The 22,702-nt window shown below is 38.4% G+C and overlaps 1 protein-coding gene across 1 annotated transcript in view; it reads right to left on the bottom strand.

The window, feature by feature from the left end:
• LOC307157236 (NACHT, LRR and PYD domains-containing protein 3-like) overlaps positions 1-22,702 on the bottom strand; it is a 106,106-nt gene that overhangs the window by 50,324 nt on the left and 33,080 nt on the right. Inside the window, exons 6-7 of the mRNA XM_079869083.1 lie at positions 1,984-2,157; positions 240-286 (exon numbers count right to left, since the gene is read on the bottom strand). Of these exons, the coding sequence (XP_079725209.1) occupies positions 240-286; positions 1,984-2,157 (221 nt within the window). The remainder of the gene's footprint in view (positions 1-239; positions 287-1,983; positions 2,158-22,702) is intronic.

Below are 22,702 nucleotides of genomic sequence, written 5' to 3'. Positions count from 1 at the left end.
CAACACACACAATCACACAGTAATCCTGTTCACTGTTTATATATAGTGTGTGTGTGTGTGTGTGTGTGTGTGTGTGTGTGTGTGTGAGAGAGCGAGAGAGAGAGAGAGAGAAAGAGAAAGAGAGCATGTGTTCAACACACACAATCACACAGTAATCCTGTTCATTATTTATATAGAGAGTGTGTGTTTGTGTGTGTGTGTGTGTGTGTGTGTGTGTGTGTGTGTGTGTGTAGACGTACATTTTCGTAGTCCTGCTGTAATCCTGATCTCTCCTCCATGATCCACACTACAAAACACACAGTGACAGGATTGATTTCTTTTCTTTTGGATGATAGAATGATACACTGTCAATTCCTGCGACAATCATAGTATAGTCATGGTGCGTTCAAGTCATCTTGTAAAGATCGTATTTAAGAGTTGAACACACATGAACGCCAGCACAATATCGTTAATATGAGTGGGAAGTTCGGGATTTTCTTTAAGCCCTGATATTTATGAGTTGTGGTCGTGTCAGTGAGAAACATGGTGGAATACCACAATACTTAAAGGTATTCAGCAGTGATATTGTCAGACTTTTCTATTCACAGCGAAGTAAGCTAATTGCCTGCACAGTATATGATGGCATTATAATATAACAATGTAATATGTAACGACAAAGTTTGCAGTGGCTTCATAAATTATAATTAAAAACATAAAAAACTAGAAATAGAGTTTAAGAACCTAGCTGTATTTTTGTGTAATTGATTAGAGAAAGTACACTGCCATTTTACTCCGAGGAAAGTGACTTGAACGCAGTGCCGTCGTAAACACGAACTTCCCAGGAGGACTTGAATGCACCATCATCTCCAATCATGCCCTTCTTTGGATTTAAGGTTTACACAAGCCAGAACTTATTCTAAACAATGGAGATTTAGTTCACATTTACTTTCTGATAACAACTTCAAATATTTCCTCACATCTCATTTAAATATATATATTGAAATAAATTACAATATTTCTATTAGCAGCATCACACTGTGGGAGGCATTCAAAGCTTATATCCATGGACTAATAATTTCATGTGTGTCAGTCGAGGAGATCTGAGAATGTCAGGATGGCAAAAAAGTTAATATTTAACTTTCTAAACTGCACCTCCAATATTCTCTGACCCCTTCACCCACAATTTATAAAAACGTCTCCAATTTCATTCAAATTATAGCTTACTTCTAACTTACAAAGTTGAAAAGCAATTGTTGGGTGTTAGACAGCATTTTTTTTTTTTTTTTTGGTGAAAAAGCTGGCAAATCACTTGCTTTTTCAATCTCAGTCTGTGCATCTAAACTGGTCCCTAAAATTAAATCTAACGGTGGAAGTTTCCGACCCAATTAATTTCAAAATACTATTCTAATCATTATTCCTCAGAATGTTACTCAAAATTGTGGAATGGCCCAAACATTTTGATCAACTAATATTCCCCTGTGTTAACGATGGCTCCACAAATGATTTGGACAGGCAGTACAAGAGGCAATTCATTCACTTCAGAATGGCAAATCGCCTGGCCCTGATGGCTTTACCATCGTATTTTATACGTGAATAATAAAGTGAATAATTTATTTTTGTAGGAAAATCATGGAAATAGTTTGGGATTAATATCCTGTTGTTTGTTATATTTTCTTTGTCTTTGTGGGTTTTGGTTGTTTAGCTGTTGTAGGCTGTCAGGACCTCTGAAATAACTGAAATCATTTTGCAAAGTGATATGGAACTGTAATGCAGTAAAGACCTGCGTAGAAATACTTTACCTGTGCGTTTACTGTAAATAATTGCACACCTTATAATGTTCGTCAGCCAATCAGAATGAAGCATTCAACAGCTCGTAGCATAACTAGAGCTAATCCTCTTTAAATTCTCAATAAGAACTTTTGTACATGTAGTAATGTGAGTAATAAGTGAAGATTGAAATGCTGTTTTTGGAGTTGTTTAATCAACTCTTCATGCTCTACATACTTGAGTTTATCCAGTCTGTAGTTTGGATGCTCCAGTTTATCAGTGAGCAGCTTGACTCCTGAATCTCCTGGGTGATTGTAGCTCAGATCCAGCTCTCTCAGGTGTGAGGGGTTTGAACTCAGAGCTGAAGACACATAACCACAGCCTTCCTCTGTCACCATACAGCAAGACAATCTACAAAGACATACAGCAACAGTCCACATCACATTAGTCTGGCAATCAAACGTTACTATCACACACTGGTCTTGGCTGTGCTTCCCAAAAGAATCTAAGAATAAATTACTTTATTTTTATTACTTTATTTTGAATTGAAAATATATAATTTACATTTAGACAAGAAACATTAACAGTCATACAAATAACAGTGAATGTGTGCACATTTCAAAATAAACTAGAAAAATGCATTTCCGGAGGAACTGCAAAGTGTGCTTGCTCGGGTGCAGTGCACTAACGTTAGGTAGTGGATAGATGCGAGATGCGAGAAAAAATGCGAGTATGCGAGAAAAAATATGTAAATTGTATGTTTTTCACGTTTATTGCGTTATTTGCTTTTTAAAAAAGATAATAAAAACACTTGCTTGTCATATTTATTTACTTTTTACATTTATATGTGAAAATAAAAGAGAACAAAACACTACACAACACATTTTTTTATTCAAATATAGATATAACGGTATATATAAATAAATAACCAGGCATCTGGTCTTATAAATGATTGTTTTCTAACTCACGTGCACCGTTGCCATGGTGACATTTTTGTTTATTTTTCATTCGCGCTCTATCGCCTTATCATGTTGGATTGTGAGAAATAGTAGTGTCTCAGCAAGTGTACATCGTATGTACACTCGAATTCAGAGAGGATTGTGGGTAAAAGTAGTGAAGAATGGAGGGAATGATGTCGTTCACTCAGAATTCGGACACCACTACAAAATGGCGGACACCCTAAATAGTGCACTATATAGTGGATAGGGAGCGATTTCAGACACAGCTCTTGTCATCATGGAGAGCGCGGTTCACGGTTGCATAGCAACGACAGACGCCACAGGAGAACAAGCGCTTGTGGAAAGGAGACAGCGGCGCGCTCGCGCTTTCCACTTGTTTTTACACATCTAATGTGCGTTCCATTCGACAGGGTCCATACGCAGTGTTCACTGCTCCCCTACTCCATGAGCACGGTATATCAGTTGAAGTGGACTTCACTGACAATAACCGCTCATTTGAAACGCCCTGCAAATGTCATCAAAGAAAGTCAACGACGGAGTCGCGCAGATTATGAAATAACATAAATATATATAGGACTACATTCATATTTTAATTTTTATTATTATATTATATATTTACAATTATATTGCACTATTTTACAACTACCTAAAATAAAATCACTTTACTTCACAAACTAGCTAAGCTGGCTGCATTCACTGAGGTAAATTATAATCATCAAAAATAGTATATGTAATATTCACAACAATAACCGTTAAAATACTGTCATTTGTATAACAATGGCGAAATGTATGAATACTTACACACATACGTAAACTCCTCCATCGTTAGTTATGACCGTTCTGACTGGTGATGACGTGGTGCGCGAAATGACAGTTGCGTGATCATCGCTCTCCACTTCCTGTGAAGTGATGTATCGATGTTCCCTTATTCCCTATGCCGTGCGCAGTGCCCTTCGAACTGAACATCTAGTTCGCTCCCTTTGGATTAGAATCTCACTTAAGATGGCGGAATACCCTGTGAAGTCCACTTCGCAGTCCACAACGCACCTCTAGAGCGACGTTGTTGATTGTTTGAGCATGTGACTGCGCGTTTCTCCTTGTTTTCTATTGTTATGCGCAGCATATTTCCCAGCCACAGACAATGAATTGTTTGTTCTGTTAGCGAAGAAGAGCATGATGTATTTTGTATAAAGTGTTGTTTTGTTTTTTTGTTATTAACTGCTTTGAGAACTGGAAATGCACAATTCAAGCATACAAATCTGTATATATTAATAAATACAGATGATGATTAAATTAGACCAATGCAAAAAACGAAATTCATGCCTGCATTTATTAAGACAAACCTAGTAAAAACGAATACAGTCTATACACTGACTTGGCAGCTCTGTGAAATGTAATACAACAGTGCCACCTACTGTCTAAATGCATTAACATTAAAAATGTGAGGAAACTCTTGCATAGACATAGGTAAATGGGTTTGTCTATTAGCCTGAAATAAAAAAAAAAAAAATTAAATTCAGATCTTGTGCTTCCTCACATTGGAGTTCCGAGTTCATGTATAAAGTTTGGTTTCGATACGTGACAGAGTTCCTGAGATATGGACGACTTCCTGTTTGGCAACTACGCCGCTGATTTCGTTTGGCTGTGACGGGCAAACGCTTCCGTTCAATCCAATATTGCGGACAAACGACATGGACTCGTGATGTCATCTTCGCGAGCAACTTACACCGGTACTGACCGGACGTTTTAAAGTTGGAACGGTGTCTCTGTCTCAAAGGGCCTAGGCGCAGGAGCTGGCCAAATAGCTGGGGGGGGGGGGTTGCCAAATAATGTAAAATTTTGTAACTTTTTTTTTTATTTTTTTATCTTGTACATCCTCACATTGGAGTCTCGAGTTAATGTACAAAGTTTGGTTTCGATACGTGACAGCGTTCCTGAGATATGAACTACTTCCTGTTTTGGCGACTACGCCGCTGATTTCGTTTGGCTGTGACGGGCAAACGCTTCCGAAAATCAAAAATCCTTCTAGTAACTTTTGTGAGGCTTGGTCCAAAGATCATGTACGTCTAGTTTCGTGAAGTTCGGACCAAATTTGTGACCTGTGAAACTTTATTTTCGTTTTCTGTTCAATCCACTGTGGCGGACAAACGACATGGACTCGTGATGTCATCTTCGCGAGCAACTTACACCGGTACTGACCGAACGATTTAAAGTTGGAACGGTGTCTCTGTCTCAAAGGGCCTAGGCGCAGGAGCTGGCCAAATTTTTTCTCCCGGGAATAATAATAATAATAAGAAGAAGAAAACTTAAGAAGAACAGTAAGTGTGCTGCTTTCAGCAAGCACACTTAATTATTATTTGTAAGTATTTCAATTGCATTAATTTACCATGAATTATAGTTGCTACTTGCTAATAAATTCTTAATTTCCCTTAAATTTCTTCAAAAAATGTTATATTTTTAAATCTGTTTATTGAACTTTTAGAATAATACCAGGATACATATACAGGAGAATAGTGAAAAAAGATATGAAGCTCATAACATCTCTCAGCCAGTCATCAAAAGATGGAGGGAGACTGTGTTTCCATAGCAGAAGAATGCGCCGTCTAGCTAATAATGTTGAGAAGGCAAAAGCCTATGCAGCATTTCCAGACAAGCCAGTGACATTGGGAGAAAGTCCAAAAAGTGCAACCAAAGGGCAAGGCTCAATCTGTCTCTTTGTCACTAATATGATAGCCAAAAAGAAGTTAAGGATGGACATAACCAAAACATATGTAATAAATCAGCAGGGTCCTGATGGCAACGATCACAGAGATTACTTATTACTTAATTACTTATTACTAATCTCCTAATTAAATATTACTTGTGGACCTGCTGGTATCAGCTGCAGGACACTAAAGGTGTGTGCTGATCAGTTGGCACCGCCCTTTCATAGGTTGTTCCAGCTGTCACTAGATACAGGTGTCGTTCCCGGTTTATGGAAACAATCCCTAATAGTGCCTGTGCCTAAAAACAATAGACCTAAGGAACTCAATGATCTGCGCCCTGTTGCCCTTACCTCTGCACTTATGAAATGTTTCGAAAAAATCATTTTAAAACAACTTCTCCATGAGGTTTCACCTCTTTAAGACCCGAATCAATTTGCCTATCGTGCAGAGAGAGGTGTTGAGGATGCGCTATCCTTGATTAACAGCACTCATGAGCACCTTGAGCATGCTGAGAACCTGGTCAAGATTGTGTTCATTGACTTCAGTAGCGCTTTCAATACGATCCAACCCCACCTGCTGGTGAGAAAATTGGTGCATTTGGGAGTAAATCCCCAATTGATTTTATGGATCTATGACTTCTTGACGGACTGTAGTCATTTATATCATCCACAAAAATTATAAATATACAGGGGCACCACAAAGATGTGTTCTGTCACCCATCCTATACACATTATACATCAATAACTGTCAAGCTTCTTCTTCAGCCTACACCTATTTTAAATATGCTGACGACACAGCACTGGTTGGTTTTTTAAAGTATTTCTTCTGTGAGTGGATTTCAGAGGGAATTACAGGGTTTCACTCTGTGGTGTTCTGATCATTTTCTTGAAATCAATGTGAAGAGATGGTCATAGATTTTAGCAAAAACAGAATAATAGTTCTTTTCTCTAAGGTCAATGGTGAATTAGTGGAGAGGGTCTCAACCTATAAATACTTGGGAGCTGAAATTGATTCTAAACTAACTTTTAATGACTGTGCACTGAACAAAACTATGAAAATGCATTAGTGGATGTACTTCCTTAGGGAACTATATAATTTTTTCTATATAACTATATAATAAAAGACAGACACATTCTTGTAATGTTTTATAAAAGTCTCATCCAGAGTGTTATGTCCTTTGGCCTTATCTGTGTGTTTGGCAACATGCATATTAAGGACCAAAAGAGACTGCAGTGCATGATCAAGATGGCCAGTAAGATCATCGGACTTGACCAGGTGTCGGCCGCTCAGTTGTACAATGAGCTTATCTTAAAAAAGACTGATCAAATCCTCAATGACCCCACTCACTCTCTCCATCACAAATTTATGAGAAGTAATAGGTCAACTGGTAGAATTTTACAACAGAGAATTAGAACAGAAAGGTACAATAAATAATTTGTACCTACGGCGATCAGATTGTATAATGATCAAGCACATCACAAGCTATCATATTTTTAGCTACCTGATAATATTAGTCATTTTTAATGTTAGATGTTGGACTGTGATTGTCATTTCTGCAGTATTGTTATTTTTGTATATATTGTCACTGTTAATTTCTGTTATTGTTAATTCTTTTTTTATATATATGATTACTGGTTTGACTGTGTCACAGTGTCTGGTTGGTATTCCCTGGGTGTCCACTAGAGGTCTCTTCCCATACCGTCACCATCACATTAGGAACTGCATTTCCCATAAGCCTTTGCCTGTACTCATTACTGGTAATTTGCACACAGCTGTTTCCACTCACATTGTTTGTATCTGCTTATTTATACCCTGTCTGTTTCATTCATTGTCATGGAATCCTTGTTTAATGTCACTTGCACTTCGGAGATCTTTTGCCTGTTTTGTTTCATGTTTTGGACTGCCTTTGTATGGATTTTTGACCCTTGGCCTGGATGACTTACGATTACGGATTACCCTATTAAATTTGCACTTGGATCTATCTATTTGTGTGCGTGTCGTGACAGACTGTGGTGTCTATGTTTTTGGAGAATATGTTGTGACAAAGGCACGTAATGAATGACCACATGAATTTCCCCTTGTGGGATAATAAAGTTCACCTTAAACCTTGAGTAAAAACTTTCTGCACTCGGAGGAGCGTGGTAAAATTATCCTTGAAGAGATCAAAGCACTTACGTGTAAATATTACTCCTAAATATTTAAAAATATGGGAAGCAACTTTAAACATTGAAGAACTCATTGGTAAATCAGAAATTGGAAAATTCATTGGATATAACTCACTTTTATTTATATTCAGTTTATAACTGGAGAAGAGGCTAAAGGAATTAATAATTCTCAAAACTTCGGGTAAAGAAACATCTGGATCGGAGATATAGAGCAACAAATCATCGGCGTATAAGGATATATTGTGAACAGCACCAGCTCTCCTAATTCCCTGTATGGCCTGCTCACTACGAATGGCAATTGCCAAGGGTTCAATTACCAATGCAAAAAGCAAAGGTGCAAGTGAGCAGCCATGTCTAGTGCCACGTTTCAAGGGGAAAATAGAGGACAATACTCCATTGGTCCGGACTGAACATATTGGGGAGGAATGTGAAAGTTTTATCCAGGATATGAACGTGTTGCCAAAACCGAATTTCTGTAGCACACAGAAAAGGTAATCCCATTCCACCCGATCAAAGGCTTTCTCTGCGTCCAGAAGAGCCTCTGATGGGTGAGAATTAGAGGAATGAATTATATTCAATGCCCTTCTTATATTATGAGACCGTAGTCTGTTTTGAATAAAACCAGTTTGGTAGTTGTGTATGATTGCCAGTAAAATCAACTCAAGACGCTTTGCAAGCATTTTAGCCAGTATCTTTACATCTACGTTCAAAAGACTGATTGGCCTGTACGAACCACATTCGTGAGGGTCTTTGTCTTTTTTCAAAATCAGAGAAATACAAGAATGAGGAAGGGTTGGGGCATAAATCTTAGTGTTTCTTTGTATTTGGCTTAGGCTTTTCCCTCTCGTCCAGGCGATTTGTTTTTCCTGCTGGTGCTATAAAAAGCTATTATAGCCCTGTCGATTCCTTGCTGCCGGATTAAGAGAGCATCGTATTTTCCTGCTCTGCTGTCGCTACCGTGTGCAATACAAACTTGTTGCCATCTGTGAGAAGATTGTCACCCCACTGATGAAGGGGATCGTTGCTGTCTGGTTTAATTGATGATTTGTTGATTTAATGTTTCTTTGTTTACTGAACTTTTGCGGCTGACGCTTATTAGTGTCAAAACGGAACACCAAACTATCTGCTTGTGAGCTCATTGCGGGAATTGAGTTATTTATTTATTTATGGTCTTTGTTTATACCTTTGTATGTTGTTTGTGATTGTCTACTAATTGTGACTACTATCTGCTCATGACCGTACCCTAAACATCATCCAACTGGGCTTTATTGCAGTTAGTATTTTGAAGTTTGGTTATTAATCTTTTTTTTTTTTTTTGTGATTTTTTTCTTTCAGGTGCTGAGGTTCCACGGGTGGAGGATTTCTTGTGGTGGTGGTGGTGCTTTCCCCCGAACGTTTGCCGTGACACTTTTGAAGTCTTTGCTGTGTGTGTGAGTGCTTTCGGTGAATTAAGTTTAGTGATTCCTCCTCCCGTGGTTTACTTCAGCCCTGTTAGTCTGTGTGTCTTTTTGTTGTCTTTGTAACCAGTGTATTAGTACAGAAAAGGTGTGTGTGTGTGTATTCAAATGTGTGTTTTTGTTTACTTGAATGTGTTTGTAACTCAAAACCTGGCCAGTATAGCTCCTGATTGCCTTTTTTTAAAATGTGATTATCCTTCTGCTTTAAAATAAACTTGTATTAATAAAATTTTTGTACATTTTCATATCCACGTCTCTGCCTACCTTTATTAGAGAATCGAACCTGAGTGACCTAGTAATAATAACTTTATTACTGTGTAGTGTTGTCCATATTTCCCGGGGCGAAATTCCCCGGTGGCGTAGTCGAAATTCTTTCTACATGTAATACCGCCCTTTCGCCACAATCTGGCGTAGTCGGCAGGATTTCTATTGTGTAGTGCAAAGACGTGGGTATTGTTTTGTTGGTTTAGTGTTTTTGGATATTTTGTTTGTTTTTCTTTTCTTTTTTTCTTTTGCAGAAACCAGACAGCAGCCGTTTCTTTCGTGAGTTTGTGAGTTTTTGTATTGGTAAGTGATTTTTTCTGATTCGTAATCATGAACGATGAACTACGTGAGTTAAGAGAATTAGTAATCCAATTAAAGGCAGACAATGAGAGATTGCGACAGGAGCAAATGCCGGCTGCACAGCCTGGTTCATCTAGTGCTCCCATGCCTGCTGCTGTGGACCCACCTCCACCCACTGGTTCTAGTGCAACGGAGCGATTCGTTTTTGTTCCTCGTGACAGAAAGAGTCCAAAATTTAATGGTAGGTCTGGCATTTTTATCGATGAGTGGGTGGAGGAGGTCCAGGCCTGCATGCGGCTTCGCCATCTCTCTAAGACTGATCAGGCATTTTTCTTGGTTGATCATTTGGAGGGAGAAGCAAGGGAGGAGATTCGTAATCGGTCGAGGGACGAGAGGAAGGATCCGAAGAAAATTATTCAGGCACTGTGTGATTTGTATGGTTGTACAAAATCGTATGTTGCTCTTCAGGAGTCAACGAGGAGTGCACATTCACCATTTAGACAATCGTCGGAAAACTAGTTTTCGCCGAGCTGCAGGATTACAGCTTGGTTGGGGAAAAGACAGGCTGAGGTGTTCTGACTGGTTCAGATTTTTTATGTGCCGTTTAAGGTTATGTCCCCATCTTATATGGATGGGTGGAGTTTAAGTTCCTGTGCGTGGTCGAGCTCTATGGTATCTACTGTTACTGAGAGTTGTATTTTATTAAACTTTTTGAACTATGGGTCCTGGAAAGACTTCAGTCTTGGTTGTAGCTGCAGGCTGCTATGGGCCCTTAATTCCTTATATCGGTTATTTGGGATTGGATAATATGGCTCTGCTCTTTTCGGTCTGTCATTTACCCTTGAGGCTCCTGGTTTTTCTTGTATGGGCATGAAGTTCTGTTTATATAATTGCACTAGATGATTTGAGTTCGATGATGCCCATCCATTGTTCTCTGTGTGGATGATTTGAGTTCGATGATGCCCATCCATTGTTCTCTGTGTGGATGATGTGAGTTCGATGATGCCCATCCATTGTTCTCTGTGTGGATGATGCCCACCCATTGTTCTCAGTAGATTCGAGTACGGTGAAGTTCAGAGGGCAGACGAAAGTTTTGAGACGGAGGGGAACTTGCAGCCTGTAATGAGCTTTCCTTCATGTTCTTCTGTGGTTAGGAGGACTGGAAGGAGTACTGCTGGGCAGCATCCTAATGTACATCACCTCCCACGATCATTGGGGGCAGGTACAGTGTCTAGTATAGTGGGTAGTACAGCTGTTACTTGGTTCCGGCCTTGGAATTGATGACTCAGCGTAGGTTCTGTTAGTTCACCGCCGGGGCGTCGGTGGAGAAGCTGGGGGTGGATTGTAACTGAATGAATGAGATGATTGACATTAGTGAGCACCTATCAGCAGGGAATCCCTCCTATTTAAGAGCTGGTTGGCTGTAGCCTGGGATGCGTCACGTTCGACTCTGCCTCCTTCCGTTGTTTACAGTGGCTGTAGGTATGTGCGTTAGCATATAGCAACTTCTGTTTTTGGTTTCTTGTATGTACGGGACTAATTATTAGTGTTGTGGTTAGCCTGTTTTTCTTCTCCGGTTTCCCTCGGCTTGTCGCGGTGGGTGTACTTGCTGGCTGCTCGCCTTTCAGGTATGTGTGAACTGTTGGTGGAAAGCGTATTGTTTGTTTTCATTCGGGGGTTTAGGATCGGCTGATTGTTTTGAGTTATGTGCAGTGTCCCTGTAGTCCAGCTGAACCGTGGATTGCATGAATTTTTGAGTATCCGTGCCTGTGAAAGGACAAGCACATTGTGCGAATTCATCGTCTACTTCCGGTAAGTGTTATTGTGCATATAACTGTAGTTACGAGCTGAAAATTTTGCAATTGAGGCATAAATCTTAGTGTTTCTTTGTATTTGGCTTAGGCTTTTCCCTCTCGTCCGGGCGATTTGTTTTTCCTGCTGGTGCTATAAAAAGCTATTATAGCCCCGTCGATTCCTTGCTGCCGGATTAAGAGAGCATCGTATTTTCCTGCTCTGCTGTCGCTACCATGTGTTAGTGGCGTATGTCTCGAGACCGGTCTTCACTTTTACGTGGTCTCGGTCTTGTCACGGCCTTGACGGTCTTTGGTCTTGGTCTTGTCTTGGTCTCGGACCTCTCGGTCTTGTCTAGGTCTCGCTGTCTCAGACCGACATAGTGGTCGGGGGATTTAGCAATACAATACTAAAATATCCACGACGACACAACGTTCGATAATGCAACATTATTATCCGCAACGGAACGGATTGAAGCGCGCGTCCGAGTCAAGACAGTGCTGCGTGTGCGCGAGCCACGAGAAAACACTTTATCCGCGCCACTGATCGCAGCGGCAACGAGCACTTTGATCACTTGATTTAAAAAACACATATCAGTGACATGATGGGTTTTAACTTCATTCAGGAGATTTTGGGTAACTGCACAACTGACAGATGACTTTGAGCGCACCGCCAACGGTGTGTGTGTGTGTGTGTGTGTGTGTGTGTGTGTGTGTGTGTGTGTGTGTAACCATAGCGACAAAACGACCAACTTTCGGATCCTGCACTTAAGCCTATAATTTCGTTTTTAAAAATGTAATTATGTATTTAAAAGTTGCAGAATGGATTAATTTGGAGACTCCGAAATCGGCAGAGATAGGCAGGCATTTGCTTAGATGAATTTGTGTCTTTGATATCTGTGTGTGTGTGTGTGTGTGTGTGTGTGTGTGTGTGTGTGTGTGTGTGTGTGTGTGTGTGTTGTTTGATTACAGTATTGTATTTAAGATGGTGTTAGACTAAATAAATGGTCTTTTAAATATCATCTGCATATCTCCGTTGTGTTGACTAAACATTAGGCCTAATCCAAGTTTATAATTGTGTATCTTTAATTTGATGTTACAATTTCATCTACAAATTAAGTATAATTTCAATTGGTTAAATATTTCTCATTCTTTAGACAGTTGTTGGAGGAGTAAGGTGGTGTTGGAGGTGTTTGATGTTTTGTCAGATGAACCAGTCAGTACCAGTCATGTCAGTCCTCAACGGTACACAAAAGTTAAGGGAGTCTCAATCCTCTAATAGTGCAGTAACAGCCGTCATGCAATTGCTACACATAGGCCTAGTTGATCTCACCCAGTCTGCAAAAACATTTACAGTGAGCTCACAGTCACACACATGTCATGGTCTGTCTCTGTATTGTTCTGCCTGTGTAGTTGAAGTAATACCGTCTAATATGTATTGAATGTAGCCTAAACTGCGGCTGAACCCTAGTATGCTGCTGTTCTTGAATTCATACAAGTTATAGCTTAGCTTCAACACTAGTCTGTTTTTTTTTTTCTCCGGTCTCGACTTGGTCTCGGTTTTGGTCTCGACTTGGTCTTGGTCTTGACTTGGTCTGTCTTGGTCTTGGTCTTGGTCTTGTCTTGGTCTCGATACCCTCTGGTCTTGGTAGTGTCTTGGTCTCGGTTTAGGCGGTCTTGACTACAAGTCTACCATGTGCAATACAAACTTGTTGCCATCTGTGAGAAGACTGTCACCCCACTGATGAAGGGGATCGTTGCTGTCTGGTTTTATTGATGATTTAATGTTTCTTTGTTTACTGAACTTTTGCAGCTGACGCTTATTAGTGTCAAAACGGAACACCAAACTATCTGCTTGTGAGCTCATTGCGGGAATTGAGTTATTTATTTATTTATGGTCTTTGTTTATACCTTTGTATGTTGTTTGTGATTGTCTACTAATTGTGACTACTATCTGCTCATGACCGTACCCTAAACATCATCCAACTGGGCTTTATTGCAGTTAGTATTTTGAAGTTTGGTTATTAATTCTTTTTTTTTTTTTTGTGATTTTTTTTTTTCCTTCAGGTGCTGAGGTTCCACGGGTGGAGGATTTCTTGTGGTGGTGGTGGTGCTTTCCCCGAACGTTTGCCGTGACACTTTTGAAGTCTTTGCTGTGTGTGTGAGTGCTTTCGGTGAATTAAGTTTAGTGATTCCTCCTCCCGTGGTTTACTTCAGCCCTGTTAGTCTGTGTGTCTTTTTGTTGTCTTTGTAACCAGTGTATTAGTACAGAAAAGGTGTGTGTGTGTGTGTATTCAAATGTGTGTTTTTGTTTACTTGAATGTGTTTGTAACTCAAAACCTGGCCAGTATAGCTCCTGATTGCCTTTTTTAAAAATGTGATTATCCTTCTGCTTTAAAATAAACTTGTATTAATACAATTTTTGTACATTTTCATATCCACGTCTCTGCCTACCTTTATTAGAGAATCGAACCTGAGTGACCTAGTAATAATAACTTGAGTGTTGTCCATATTTCCCGGGGTGAAATTCCCCGGGTGGCGTAGTCGAAATTCTTTCTACCTGTAATACCGCGCTTTCACCACAATCGGCTTGACCGCAAGTAGTTAAAAGCGATTGAAGTGTAATTGCAGTTTTAGAGGGTTGGGCAGGTTTAGTGGATGAACGGTCTAGAGAAGGGTTCAAAGAACAATTAAAATCGCGTTCCCGCGGCGGTAAATTGCGGGTGTGTATTTGCAGCCTCTTACCGCTAAGAGGCACTACAATCACAGACCGCGGCTCATTGTGAGCGATTGAAAGCTGGTAGCAGATCAATTCAAATAAAACATTTAACGAATTCATAATCACAATACTGAAATTACTGAAATTAAATTGAATAATTAGGGATGCACCGAATGTTCGGCAACCGAAATTATTCGGCCGAAAATAGCCAAAAAAAGCACTTTCAGTGTTCGGCCGAATAAGTAAAAAGGCCGAATAAATTTTGCCGAACAATGACGTTTTTAATGACGCGATCAAATAGTAACCCGCGTAGAGTGAGAGGCGCGCGCTTTATACAGCAAACATGTCGGCAATGTGGAAGCACTTTAAAGTGTCAGAGAAAGAGGCAAAAACGGCCGTTTGCAGACACTGTTCTGCTGAATTGTCCAGAGGGGGTGCATCTGCAAAAACGTAGCCTACAGCACTTCAAGTTTAATTTATCACTTAAAATCAAGACACCCCGAACATCATGCAGAGTACGAGAAAGTAGGGGTGTGCGATATGACGATTTTTGATCTGGACCATTAAAATGTCTCCACGATCTGCTTTTTAAGTAATATCGTAGTATCGTGCATTCTATCAGTTGCTGTTCTGGCGCCTTCGTCCCACTGAACAACACGACGTATATTCACATAAAATGTTAACGCAGCGGAACGGGACATGCAGTTCGCAAAAGTTCATAATTTGCATGTGCAATAATGACTTGTCGGTTAAACATTTAATTTGCGTGCTGATGCGCGTTTCTCAGTCCGTACGTTAAGTTATGTGAAGCTCACATGCACTAAAAGCCTACCAGTGCCTGGATACTGGACTAAGTTATCTTTCGAGTCTTATTGTGCCAATACTGTCAAATACACAAGGTTTACATAAACAAAGTCGGTTATGTCTAAAGTGAAAGCAAACTTGAGAAAATTGAGAGGAAATCTGCTTGTCAAATGCGTGTATATTAGACGCGTCGCGCGCAGCTCTTAAAGAGACAGTAGCAGAATAGAAAACACGCTGCCGCTTATCCTTAAAGGGATAGTTCACCCAAAAATAAAAATTATCTCATTATTTACGCACTCTAATGTTGTTCCAAACCTGTATTTATTTCATTCTAATATTTTTCTAATATTAATATTTTGAAGAATGTGGCTCAGTAACTTTTATTTTCAACAGAAGAAAGAAACTTAGGCTATTTGAGTTTAAAACAACTTGAGAGAGTAAATTATGACAATTTGAATTTATAGGAGAACTATCCCTTTAATGTTAATAAAACAACAAAATGCAAAGAGAAAATCACTCACTGCTCTTGACTGACACTTTAATAGTAGCTTTAATAAGTATCAATGTATAATTTATACAGTGAAGTCCGTTTTGTTTTATTTTCATTTGTTCATTTAATTACTTTCTTCTATACTGTTAAATACACCTACTGTAGCTGAAAACATAAAGCACTGTTTATTTAATTTGTATATTAAGTTGTGTATGTGTAATGTGTATCTTTGATCTTAATATTTAATAACAAAGAAAATAATGACAAATATTTTTATCTTCGTCCCTGTCTGCCATTCTTTTTTATTTTATAAAGAAGAACCTGCCACTTTTCCTGAAGAAGTAGGCTAAGTAGGCTTATGTATAGGACAGTTATTCATTTGTTGTGGGTTCATCCACATTTTTTTGCACTATTCAATGCACATTTGTTGTTGTAGACATAGGCCTACAGAGTTACTTTCAGCAGTCAGTTATAGGCCTAACATAGGCTATTCAAGAAGGGGGGCTTCAAAGATGGCCAAATAAAAATATTTTTTTATTTTACTAATTTATTTATTTTAAGTTATATTGTGCTTTGTTTGTATAATATCTGCTGGAATGTTAAAAAAATGTTCAGTGTTAAATAAATATTTTGAAATTGTATTTATGTTCTTTGATTTATTTCTCTGAAAAGCAACACAAAATAGTAAAAAGCTAATTTTTACTATTTAATTATTGTAATGGTGAAAAAATTGGCAAAATAAATGGAAAAAAATGCGAAACACCGCGTTCGGTATTCGGCCTTCGGCCAAGCATTTCATTATTATTCGGCTTCGGCTTCGGCCAAGAATTTCATTTCGGTGCATCCCTATGAATAATGAAAACATTTTCAACATAAAACATTGCAATAGAAAAAATATTAGGCTACATCAATGAGGCTTTGCACGACCATAAGACGCTATATAAACAACGTTCAGACGGTAGCTCTGTGGTCAACGCAACAACATGAGCCTCGCGGAGCTTCAAGCGATCCGAGATCGAATCTCAGTGTAGCCGACAGCGAGTTTTTCAAAACCGATCGAACAAATCAGAAAAAGACTTTCAATACAGTATTGCTTTCAAGTAAAAAATAAACAATGAAAATGTAAAATAAAAATAAAATTAATTAAGTTTGAGAACCCATCGAACATTTCAAGGTATAAATAAAGTGTCCGGACAGTTTATTTAAAACAGGGTTGCATCGAGTTTAAAGTTTATTCCCTTTGCGATGCAAAATAAGAAACACAGAATCTTATTCTTGCAACATTTTAAATTTCTATTGTCAAAGAAATTGCAGCTAAGTTAAAATATTAAAACGGTACAAAACGAAAAAAGTTAAAGCAACATAAATTAAGAACAGGCATTTTTCTTTGCCTCTCTCTCACGCTGGATCTCTTTTTAGTAAGTTTCTTTTGTCTCCCTCACTGCGCGCGTCGGGTCTTTCTCGAAATTAAACATTTCAGGGTAAAAACACACCACACAGCTGATAATACTGTATATGTCGCTGCATGTCATCCACACATCACGAAAGAAAAAACTGTAACAAATAGCCTTTGTTGCTTCAAAGACACAGCATGCCTTGCTGAATTCACCAAAATGAGGTTGATTGTGAATTAAAGAGCTCTGTATCTGCTAAATTGAAATTGTGTGTGGAAAACCTTTAAATACAATAAATAAAACTACAATATTTATAATTTAGTAAGATATAGGGCCTACATATGGACTTTTGGAGATTTTGATATTTATCCTTAAAAGAATTTTGCCTTTGCCTGCTCATCAGGCTGGCTATCCGACACTCTCCATATGAAAGACGGAACATTAACACCTCTTGTCCTCTTGTAATGTTTATTACTAAATATTTAATTATTTCAATAATTGAATAATTAAAACGCTACTTCGGTTTGGGCCAACTTTTTCCAAGCAAAACTAAATACAATCTTCAAACGCATGTTCATTTGTTGTCATGAACAAAATGTTCAACTCAATATTAAATTCCACAGGATCTTTGAACCCTTGCAACCAGGGTGCGATTTGTGAATAATGTTTTTTTTTTTTCAAATAAATCTCGAACCACAGTGCTTTGTGCTGCTGTTAAACTAAATAACATTTATAGAATAATTATGAACTTAAATGAAACAATATCGCAACATTGACAAATACATTTATTTGATCTGTTTTTACAATTTAATTCAGGGCGATTTAGCCTACATTTAATTAGAGCGAGATTTTCACCCTTTCCTTTTACTTTCCTCATTGGGAAGCGCTCACATGATAGCTAAACATGTTTGAGTAGATACTCTACCTCTCAGTTTCATATGGATTACATAATCAGGCTTTAGACATAGCCGATTTCTTATTGTGACTGAGCTGAGGCAAGTGGCGTCGGTTCATTTTTGTGACGCGCAGTTCCCGGAGACAGAGACGACAGACAAACTTTTGTCGTTAGCCTAATTTGAATAAAGGTTTACAGTTTTGAACGATGTATACTCTACTCTTATCTGTATGACCGAAAAATTACAGAGTAGGCTATTAAGTTATTTTAGCTGTTAAGAGTAAAATAAATCCAAATGATGCCGCTGCGTTTGTCGAACACTAATTCAACATGCCAGAATAAAACCTGGCTTTAGAACAATGCGTAGCGCCACTCGTCGTGGTGTGCCAAAACACTTAATTATAAACTTCAATATTTCATTCAAAACAATCTCAAACCGCTTTGTGACCAAAACGCGCCGCTGCGTTTGTCAAACACTAATTCAACATGCCAGAATAAAACCTGGCTTTAGAACAATGCATAGCGCCACTCGTCGTGGTGTGCCAAAACACTTAATTATAAACTTAAATATTTCATTCAAAACAATCTCAAACCGCTTTGTGACATTTTGAAAAGCCGTGCATGCATTACTGCCACTGGAACCACAAACATAGCTGAACACTGGTTCTGATTTTATTGTTTGTCATTATATTTATATATATATATAATTTTTTTATAAAAACGTTATAAAACAACGTTTGTTATATAACAACAAACAACGTTCCAATGTGTGTTCGCTCACACGAGCGAGAAGCACTCTTCATTCGTCTCATTCCTCAATAGAATAGTACAAATAATCAGCTTCATTACTTTTGTTTGTTATTTTTGGTATTATATTTGTTTTAAGTGGGGTTTTTTTTGTGCGTGTTTTTAATTTTTAATCGCACTGCTCCCCGGGGAATAGGCTTGTCGCCCACCAACGTCTAGGCCTACAATATGAAATAGTTATATTGTTATCGTCTCTATTTTTAACTTGTTATTCTATTTTTCTGGCCTTATAATGTTCTATTCTGTTTACCATAGTTATAGTATTTCATCCTTACTGTCAAGTTCCCTCACTCTAGTGAGGTTCAACCCTGCAGTTTCCCCCACTTGAAAGGGTATGCTTGCCTCTGAAGGTTTGGACTGGATTTTACTCAATGACCAGGAATCAATTCTTTCTTTTCTTTCTTTTATTTGAAAGTTGTCGTGGCCAAAAACAGGTAAAAAAAACCTTAAACACAAACACAAGTGGGTCAAAAAAAGATACAATAAACCCAAGTAACCATAATAAAGCATCATAACACAGGATCAAATACTTAATTTTAAACACTAGAAATTAGTCTTGACAATAAGTAAAAAAAAAGAAACCCCATATCTAAAGCACCCAAATAAATTGAAGACACTTTTAAAACACTACTCAAATGATTTTAACCTTTACTCTAGCAGCTTTAACCCCTATAAATACACAATCCTACACTTTCAATTTTTACCCTTTTTAAAATCTTTACAATACATTTCTTTTAACTGTACTTCATGATGTTAAATGTATAACACTTTAGCTTACAATTCAAGCACATGATTTTTCTTTCTTTTTAAAGGAGAACTCCGGTCAATTTTAACATTGAGCTCATTTTTTTGTACATTTGGAGTGCTGTCAATACAGAGAACAACGACAAAAATCGGTGTTGCCTACACCGAGTTATTCTATTTTTAAAATTTGCACCCTGTTGACTTCAATGGGGCAAGTACTAAACCTGCTTTTAGCCTCTTAACATCCTTGATGTGTCATTACAAGTGCACAGAAAATGTGAGTGATTCCTTCTGAGTGAACACGAGTGAGTCTGACTGCAGTAGATGTGAAAGATATGTATAAAAATGATGTTATTTAAGCCAGCGCAAATACCTGTTTACATCCTGTTTTTCGGTTGAAGTCCAAAGTAGTCGATTGCCGAGTTCACGCGCGTGATCATAGGTATTAAACCTATGCGTGTGAACTCTGCAATCGACTACTTTGGACTTCAACCGAAAATCAGGATGTAAACAGGTATTTGCGCTGGCTTAAATAACATCATTTTTATACATATCTTTCACATCTACTGCAGTCAGACTCACTCGTGTTCACTCAGAAGGAATCACTCACATTTTCTGTGCACTTGTAATGACACATCAAGGATGTTAAGAGGCTAAAAGCAGGTTTAGTACTTGCCCCATTGAAGTCAACAGGGTGCAAATTTTAAAAATAGAATAACTCGGTGTAGGCAACACCGATTTTTGTCGTTGTTCTCTGTATTGACAGCACTCCAAATGTACAAAAAAATGAGCTCAATGTTAAAATTGACCGGAGTTCTCCTTTAATACACACAGTTTTACCCTAAGTATAATTATATGATTCACTTAAATATTAAAGTCCACCACACTGCACAAACAAATGCTCACCGACTCCTTCCTTGTTCAAACAAGCTTTAGTCCTGCAGTATCATTTCCAGGCCCAGTTTCTCCACACATCTTCACAGTCTGCTTATGCCTGGCTCACACTACAGGAGTTTTAAAATCCTAACCGATTTTGAAATCTGGTTGAAGCACACACTTAAGGAGAATCTTTGCAGATTTTCTTCCCTCAAATCTTAAACATGCTCACACTACAAGGTTTGAAAATCGCGGTGCACCACACACTACAAAATGTTATTAAGATTATCGTGCCAGAGGAAGCGCCTCACGTGATCTCACGCAGCAGATCTGAAGTGTAAAATCATGGAAACATATGGGATATGCATTGCCATGAGACACACACGCATGCACGCACATACACACGCACAGAGACTTTGAACCTACCGGTACTTTGAGTTAAGAACTTAGATCGGGCCCAAAAAAAATCAAGCCCGACCCCTACCCGAGCCCATGCACGTTGTGTCAGAGCCCGGCCCGGCCCGACACAACACATTAACATAACTGTAATTATGAGCCCGAGGCTGATTTAAACCCAACCATTTTTTTAATACGTGGGCCAGGGGCGGTGCGAGATATTTTTTTAACGCAGGTGCTGAGGGGGTGCTAGATATATAACATATAAATACTATTGCAAAAATTGTCCACTTAATATTTAATATTCAATCATTTTAATTGTCACAATTAAAGTAGCCTATTCATTTTATTAAATTGACCAAGCACAACATTCAGCATTCAATCAAATATTGATTAAAGATTTATGATTATTAGGCTAATAATGTTAACATAATATACTATCGTTATTTCGACATAATATGTGTGCGTGCAACAAGCTAGATGTGCATTTTTAAATCCGGCGACGCGTGCATTGATTTTGAAATCCATGCGCTTTTTAGTTTCGGTTTCATTACTGAACATGTAACGTTACTCGCCTTTGTGCCTGCTGACCACAGCGTAATACTTATTATTTAGCAATAAATAAATGGAGATGATAACGCATATCGAGTTGAGTCATTCAAAATTATCTCAAGGGAAATTCCTTCAGCACGACAGCCCTGCTGTCTTTTTGACAGCACTGACGTAATCACAATCTTGCTCATCCCGATAAATATCAAACATGTTTGATATGATCGGGGCGAGCCCGATTTGTGTGAGAACAGATCGGGAGGGGCAAGATTCGATCTGTGAACGCCTCACATTACCAGATAATCTGCGCCGAACATCGGAACCGATCGAGGTCCTCGACAAGATTTTTTCTCAGATTCTCGGGAGGGGTAAATCGGGCATAAATCGGCCTAAAACTCCTGTAGTGTGAGCCAGGCATTACTATCCTGTGAGTGACTCCAATTCCCCTAATCACCAGATCCTTCCCACCTGGTGGCTAACTAGCTGTCTGCAGCTGGGAGCCACACCCAGTACCAAAGCACCCAGGCAGAAAGGGTGTGGTCTGCAGTTCAGCTCAACATTACTGTTAATTGACATTAACCCCACTTACGGCAATTGAAAAAAATGAAGCAATTGCTGCTGTTTTGCACAATATTCCTTTGCGCCACCTGGCGGTCATTTCGCGAATGACTTTGAAATGCGACTGGTTTATTTTTGCCGCGGCAGCTGGCACGGCGGTAATAGGCATTCTGGTTGGCTACCATCTGTAGTGTGAGTTTAGGTCAGGGAGTAGAGAGAATATTTTCTTTAGAAAATTTTCATCATCGTAATTTGGTGCGTATATATTAGCCAGAGTCACGGTTAAACCATAAAGAAGGCCTGAAACTATAACATATCTACCACCGGAATCAACTAAGGTTTGTGAAGGAGAAAACGGAATACACTTGTTGATAATAATCTCCACCCCTCTAGATTTACTGACAAATTTAGAATGATAAACTTGTCCAATGCATTTCTTACAAAGTCTGGCATGATCTGAGTTTTTTTTGAGCCCCATGAAGTGGGTCTTCTTGCTAAAAAACAATACGAGTATTTAAATGTTCTAAATGTGACATCATCTTGCTGTGTTTGGTTACATTGTTTAAACCTTTGACATTCCAACTGGTAAAATGAACACATGAACCACCTGACTGAGCACTGAGCAAGCTAGTGGACTTTAGTTACAACAACAACAAAAAGATAAATGATGAAAACATGAATAGTGTGACTTTCTTCTGAGATTAAGTGAAAGGACAAAGAAAACACAAAAGGAAATAAAAAAAGGAAACAAACATGTACTACATTAGTACGAACATTACCCATTATCACACAACACAAACTTTCTCTCTGCTGAACTTTCGGAGAGAGCTCCGTAACAAATTGTAATAAATACATTCAGAAATAGAGAACAAACCCACAGTTCACAAACTGCATATGAAATTGTAATTGCTTACTGCAGGTTACAAATAACATTTATCATTAATGAACCAATCTAAACAATATTCATAAATTAATGACAAAATAGTATGTGAAATTACATACATTTTATGTACAATACATAGTTAAATATAAATCTCACATAGTTTATTTACACTATTTACTTTAAACAGGTTGTTTTACTTCA

Source organism: Squalius cephalus (genome assembly GCF_949319135.1).
Source record: "Squalius cephalus genome assembly, chromosome: 4".
Taxonomy (NCBI): Eukaryota; Metazoa; Chordata; class Actinopteri; order Cypriniformes; family Leuciscidae; genus Squalius; species Squalius cephalus.
The sequence above is the reverse complement of the archived record's forward strand: the minus strand, read 5'-3'. Positions and strand labels throughout refer to the sequence as shown.